At 37.8% G+C, this 7,633-nt stretch overlaps 1 protein-coding gene across 1 annotated transcript; it reads left to right on the top strand.

Moving 5' to 3' along the window:
• Positions 1-4,217: 4,217 nt before the first annotated feature.
• LOC134586015 (olfactory receptor 2AT4-like) lies at positions 4,218-6,860 on the top strand. The gene is made up of 3 exons (XM_063441521.1): positions 4,218-4,272; positions 5,567-5,676; positions 5,880-6,860. The coding sequence occupies exon 3, from the start codon at positions 5,898-5,900 to the stop codon at positions 6,858-6,860; it is 963 nt and encodes a 320-aa protein (XP_063297591.1). The 5' UTR covers positions 4,218-4,272; positions 5,567-5,676; positions 5,880-5,897.
• Positions 6,861-7,633: the final 773 nt, after the last annotated feature.

Genomic DNA, 7,633 nt, shown 5'->3' with positions numbered 1-7,633 from the left:
GGTCCGGCTGCCCTGTTGACTTCTGCAAATGCACAGGGCCAGACTGGCTTGGGAAATCCCGGGCGGCCTGCCTAACTTCAGGGTCGGTGCACAGCCCTACCATCTTGGAATGAGCAGTATATTTTTTTTGGGGGGTAAGCATACGCAGATGGAGTACTGAGTACTCACTTACAATGAAAAAAACTTTGCCCCACTCGGTGGACATCTCGCCATGATTCACTGCTTGCTCAACACTTTTCGATTTGTAGACATTATGCAGGCTTTAGCAAAAATTAACCTGATGTCACCCAAGCCTAAAGAAAGAGATGATGCTGCTCGCTATAGAACAAAAATAGGTCTTTTTCAATTTGCTTATCTCATCATCCTGCACTGCAAGATTTTGGACACCATAAACGTTGTCTCTAAATTGTTGCAGTCAAAAAATCCGGATTTATCCAGTGCAGCGCATCTAATACAAAAGGCAGCTCAAGCCCTTTCAAAATATAGGGAGAATTTTGATGCAGCAAAACAGACAGCGGTAGAACTGGCAGAAAAGTGGGGCATCCAGACTCAGTTTGAAAATAAGAGAGTAAGAAAGTGAAGCGTCACTTTGATGAACTTTCAATAGATGAAAGGTTGTAGGATCCTGAACAATGCTTTAAAACCGCTGTGTTTTAAAGGGGTTAAGACATTGTGATCAATCAGCTGTCTAACCGATTTGATGGAATGAGCAATGTAATGCAGAGATTTACAGTGAGGGAAAAAAATATTTAATCCCCTGCTGATTTTGAACGTTTGCCCACTGACAAAGAAATGATCAGTCTATAATTTTAATGGTAGGTGTATTTTAACAGTGAGAGATAGAATAACAAAAAAAATCCGGAAAAATGCATGTCAAAAAAATTATAAATTGATTTGCATGTCAATGAGTGAAATAAATATTTGACCCAATCGACTTAGTACTTGGTGGCAAAACCCTTGTTGGCAATCACAGAGGTCAGACGTTTCTTATAATTGGCCACCAGGTTTGCACACATCTCAGGAGGGATTTTGTCCCACTCCTCTTTGAAGATCCTCTCCAAGTCATTAAGGTTTCGAGGCTGATGTTTGGCAACTCGAACCTTCAACTCCCTCCACAGATTTTCTATGGGATTAAGGTATGGAGACTGGCTAGGCCACTGCAGGAAGCTAATGTGCTTCTTCTTAAACCACTCCTTTGTTGACTTGGCTGTGTTTTGGGTCATTGTCATGCTGGAATACCCACCCACGACCCATTTTCAATGCCCTGGCTGAGTGAAGAAGGTTCTCAACCAAGATTTGACAGTACATGGCCCTGTCCATCGTCGCTTTGATGCTGTGCAGTTGTCCTGTCCCCTTAGCAGAAAAACACCCCCAAACCATAATGTTTCCACCTGCATGTTTGACAGTGGGGATGGTGTTCTTTGGGTCATAGGCAGCATCCCCCCTCCTCTAAAAATACGGCAAGTTGAGTTAATGCCAAAGAGCTTGATTTCACCCAGTTCTCTTCTGAACCTTTCAGATGTTCATTAGCAAACTTCAGACGGGCCTGGACATGGGCTTTCTTGAGCATTGGGACCTTGCGGGCGCTGCAGGATTTTAGTCCTTCACAGCGTAGTGTGTTACCAATTGTTTTCTTGGTGACTATGGTCCCAGCTGCCTTAAGGTCATTAACAAGATCCTGGGCTGATTCCTAACTGTTCTCATGATCATTGAAACTCCACAAGTTGAGATCTTGCATGGAGCACTAGACCGAGGGAGACTGACAGTTATTTTGTGTTTCTTCCATTCGCGAATAATCGCATCAACCATTGTCACCTTCTCACCAAGCTGCTTGGCGATGGTCTTGTAGCCCATTCCAGCCTTGTGTAGGTCTACAATCTTGTCCCTGACATCCTTGGACAGCTCTTTGGTCTTGGCCATGGTGGAGAGTCTGGAATCTGATTGATTGATTGATTGATTGATTGCTTCATGGATCCTAGTTAGTTACGCCTCTGTCATATTCTTATCATAATCACAACCACTCACCAAGCAATCTCACTCTCTCACTCTGCCACATTCACCCCCTCATCCTGCCACACTCACCCTCTCATCCTGCCACACTCACCTCTCATTTTGTCACACTCACGCAATACGCCGCTATTTTGACCGCAAACTGACTTTGGGGGGGACCCACAGCCTGTACTACGATAAATGGCAATAATAATAATAATAATAATAATAATGCCCTCTGCCAAGTTGACAGGCCCCCATGATGTCCTTGAGTTGGATCTTTACACTATAAGCTTTGCTTTTTTTTCTCTTTCACTTCTCTCCCTCTTTGCTTTCGCTTTTTCCCTTTTGTTTTGCATTTCTTTTCTGCTATCTTGTTGAGCTCTAGCAAATTATTTATGCTTCTCTAACTCTTCGAGCACATGTCTGTTTTAGAGGAGACAAAAAAAAAACAAGATGACCTTCCTGGAGAAGTATAATTGTAGTATTAATAAATATGCATCAAAATGCAATGTGTTCAGGCACTGTCTGCTAGCTCTTAGCTGAGAAAAGTAGCGTAACAACTAATAATTGTAACATCACCACAATATGTAATATCCTTAGACTGCAGACCGAGCTGTACGGTGCAACCAAAACAAAGTATATAATATGGCAAAATTAATCAGAATCTTGTATATCAATTTCTTTATAAACATAAATTTCTACAGAGAGGGCTACATGAGATTGAGAGTCAGTGCTACAATGAGGACAAAAGGAGAGGCAGAGCTGAAATGACCATAAAGTGACCCTAGGTGGCTGCCTTGTGTCCAGGGGTTGAGCAGGGGCTCCAGAATCATGAATATGCTTTGCTCCATTAGTCTTCTCTGTGTGAAGAATGAAGGGGAACAGTCAAACAGGTAACCCACCTGGGCCTTTTGGGATTTTAATTATTCTTGAGTAGAGACAGGTGGCCCTGAAAAATCCTTGTACCTCGGAATTTGGGTGGAGTCCCTCCGAAACCTACTAGTTACTATCTAACTGACCGTGTAAAGTTTAGCTCTGAATTTTGTGGGCTGTCTCTCCAAAATCCTACAATTTTCAAACTAACAGCTCTCCGCCAACCCCCTAATTACTACCCAAGAAATAAATCAACTAAAGGTGAAAGTGAAACATGACTACCAAGAAAACCCCCAAAAACTAAAAAAAACACAAATGCCCAAGGTGTTTCGATGCAATCACTACATCTTTAACCAGGGCTTTTCCATTTTTATCTCAAGTGGGCCCATTGTACCAGAATGTGGTTTTCATGAATTCTTTCTATCCAGAGGCCTCTCTTATGACACCTCATCTTATACAATCTTCCCATTCTCCCCCTGACAGTTTACATATTTTTTCTTTGGCTGGGATAGAGAGACTCCATCTTGTTCTCTAATTCTGAATGTAGGTGCTTTCCTCCTGGTATGTATTGTGGTCACTCACACATTTTAGGGACAGGATGTCTCAGCTTTAAGGAAATAAGGGGGAAAGTTGATTTTGGGCTGAAAGGCAGACAGAGCAGCATCCTCTAGCTATTAGACAAGTCTATGAAACAGATATTACAAACATAATTTTTTTAATACAACACGCATTCCTTATTTTAAATAACATCTTATTTTAAATGTAACCTCCAGTAATCAAGCTTATAAAAGATGTTCCTTAGCCATTACATTGGAAAACTCTTTACATTGACACTAGTTAAAGGGATACTACTGGCACTATCGTCATTGATTGGTTATAATGCCTGGACTACCTGGACTCCCCAGTGCTGTCCCTCCACTCAGTACTGCCTGTAACATCTCACCACAAAAACAGTGCAGTAAAATGTTTCCTGATTCCATACGGTCTCCCCCAAATCATCCAACATTGATTAGCACACTCCATATTTATCAACCTATTGACCTATCAACGCTAATTAAAACACCCACAGAACTGTAACTTAATTCCCATTTCCCATCTGAAATATCTGTTTGTGTTTCATCGTCACAGACAAATATTTTTTAATGTCTGGATGTTGTCGTCGTTTAGGAAGTTTGGGTGACAAAACATATTGCTGTCATAGAAGTAGCAAATTCATTTAAACAATTCCCATAATGAGCAATTACTTTCTCCACCCATAATGTTTCATCAGCAGATTTAACAAGCCATGTTCGCCCAGTGGGATTAGGTTAATTAGGATAAATTTCCTATAAAATCATACAGAGCTGGGAAGATACAGAAAACAGCAAGGAACATGAGAAATTGCAGCAAAGCATTGACTTTTAATCTGTAAGTAACGTTTTGCTCTGTGATGAAGTTTTGCTCTGTTACATACACATATTATATTGCTATCAAAGTTAAATGAGGCTAAGAAAGCAAGGATTTAAAAAGATTATTAAATAGAAATAATTTAGAATCTTAATTCTCCTGTTCTCAGCACTTACAAAGAGAGGTTTCCATTTTATTGCTCCAGGAGGTCCAGGTATGAGACTGGCACTAAAGCCTCAATTTAATATTTTTTGATAAACCTTTCAAACTATTTCATATTTTTGGATACACTTTTCAAATGATTTATTATTTTAAAAAATATGTTAATATTAATGTATTTGCATATATGATTATTTTTTTTGTATTTTAATGTTTTAAAAAATATATTTTAATAGTTTAGCTAAAAATATTAACTCCTTTGAAAGCTTATCCAAAAATATTAAATCGAGGCCTAAGTGCATAGCACATTTTTTTTTTCAAACATAAAAACAGCAGGACACTTGTCACATGACATACGCGAATTACATTATTATCATTTTATGGTTAGATTTTATGTATAAAGTCAGATATACAGTATATTCAGTGACATAGAAAGGACTGCAGTGATTCATAGAGACTGGATTCTGCTATAGTAATACAGTCTGTTACTATTGACAAAGTGTGATAACTCGGTCATCATATCTGGACAGATAATGGAAATATTGGCAACGTTTACACACTGTCTTTCTCAAACCAAGTGGCCTGAGAAAGACTATTCATCTGTTGAAATGTTGCCAATTCATGTTTCATAGCTGAAAAAAATCATGATACCACATTACTGTGTGCTGGGGTGTCTGTTATTATATGAAAATGGTTTGACAAAGTGGAAGGACTGCACCATAGCCACTAAAATAAGCTGTAACAATACAATGAGCTGCAGTGGTTATGGTGCATGATATATCAAACTGTGTACTTTAGCTTCATAATAGAACTACTGGATAGAACAGAACGTTATCAATCATTTCATTCTTATTATCAGGCAAATCAGTTCCACAGAATGAACAACTTATGTTCCCATCCCATGCCAAGGAATGACGTACAAAATAAAAATAAATACCTCAACAATTCAATACCCCAACTCCTTCAGCCATTCTGTTACCCCTTAATAATCAGGGCCAATGGTGATTGGGGGATTTAAATATAAAAATAAAGAGTAAATTATCAACAGACTGTCCAGAATGTAAGAAATATGACCTCATACAAAGTATTACATTAACATTATAAATCAAATTCCCGTATCATTTCCAACTTTTGTCTTTTTTTTTTATCTCCGCAGTAATGTCCTCCAATTGGCAGATGGGTTATTAGATTACCACTAGCCTTATCACAGAGATTGAAATCAGTGAATGCTGTTATCACTGCTGTTTTTTGATGCTGCTTCTACAGGTATATTGTCTAGTTTCCATCATACGTATCAGTCTGTCTCTGCAAAAGCCAGTAAGGCTGTGTCTTATTTTCTAAAAATAAGTGATAAACCTGTTATGCCTGAATAGCTATCGCTATGTAATATTAAACATATATTAACCCCTTAAAGACACAACTTCTGGAATAATTATATTTTCTTTTTATTTAACAAATACTCTACTTAGAGTTTCTAAAGCAATTCAATGGTGAATCAATCTGAACTGTCTGAATTTGTCCTGATCGGATTTCCTGGACTCCCACAGAAGTTCCATCAATTGGTTTCAGTAACAATGTTCCTGGTCTACACTACAGCACTGTTGGCAAATGGCACCGTAATACTTCTGATTGCTTTTAGAGAACATTTACACCATCCAATGTATCTCATCATATGGAATCTTGCCCTTTCTGACCTCACTTTTGACACAGTTACTTTGCCTAAAACCATCGCCATGTATTGGTTTGCAGATGGGAAGATATCCTTTGTGGCATGCATGCTCCAGTCATTCTGTGTCAATTATTTGGCTTCTTTTGATTCTTTCATTATCATGCTAATGGCTATTGATCGTTATGTTGCAATTTGTAAGCCACTGAGATATTCTTCAATAATCACCAATAAAATTACTATTTATCTCTGTTGCCTTTTGTGGCTCATTGCAGTATTTATTGCAATTGCAATAGTTTTTTTAGTATCACAACTTCCATATTGTATCCTAAAATACAAAATCAACCACTGTTATTGCAATATTTCAACGATGCTTTCAATAGCGTGTGTTGACTCGTTTCCTATAACAAGAGTGGCTTTCACCCTTGCAATGATTGTGCTCCTGATACCCTTGACTTTTATAATATTTTCATATGTTGTAATAATAAGGACCATCAGTTCTTCCAGGAGCTCAGAAAACTGGCAGGCAGCATTTTACACCTGCTCTACACACTTGTTTATCATTGGCATGTTCTTTATCCCTCGATTATTCTATTTTACAGCTAATCAACTTCGTTTGATTCTTAATGCCGATTTACCTGTCTTGCTTCAGGGTCTGTACTCCTTTGTTCCACATCTTGTCAGCCCCATTATATATTGTCTGAGGACAAGAGAAATTAAAAGGACCCTTAGTAATATATTCAAGATAACCAGTGGGGAATCCAGTGTTAGATTTAAACATTGAAGGTGCCCTGTTAGCTGTAGAATTGATTTCATTAAATGCATACTTACCACATCTTTTAATTTTTTTTTATCATTTTAAATTATGTTTAAAATATAAATGTTTGATGTAAAATGAAAGCACATTTTTTTCTGAGCAAAATGATATATAATACGTGTGGGTGCACTTTATATGAAACAGTTCAATTAAGGTTGAACAGACAAAAAGCCACATTTCAGGTTTTGTTTTGATAAGAACGTATACAATTATCCTCAAGGGGTTAATAATGGTATAGATAAATTGTGCATAAAATAGATCGTATATATATTGTGTATCAGCTGCAAAACAGTATCTATCCATTGTGTATGATCTACACCACAACATTCTCCGAATGTTGGTCACCGGGGCACTAAATCAGGATGGCGGTACAGGAACCTGAAATCAAGGCTATAATGCCAAAGCCCAGCTGGGAGTACTGTAATAATAATAATAATAATAATAATAATAATAATAATAATACACAACAATTCAAGCTTCTAAAATGAAATAGATCTTAGCAATACTCTAACAGGCATAGAATGTAATAGAGAAACTCCAGGGGTATAATCTACACAATAAAAGTGGTTCACTAGGCCATGGTTGTTTTTGATTCTAAGAGTGTCCTTTTAATAAGAATGCTCCACATTTATTTGTCTGTTTTCATCCCATAGTTTTATTGTTTGTTATTAAGGCGGTTGGGACACAGTTGTAGCCGTTGAGGTGGAATATATATTGTTTGATACAGTGTCACATACACA

The sequence above is a fragment of the Pelobates fuscus genome, chromosome 1 (assembly GCF_036172605.1).
Source record: "Pelobates fuscus isolate aPelFus1 chromosome 1, aPelFus1.pri, whole genome shotgun sequence".
NCBI lineage: Eukaryota > Metazoa > Chordata > Amphibia > Anura > Pelobatidae > Pelobates > Pelobates fuscus.
This window is presented reverse-complemented; position numbering and strand designations above follow the sequence as displayed.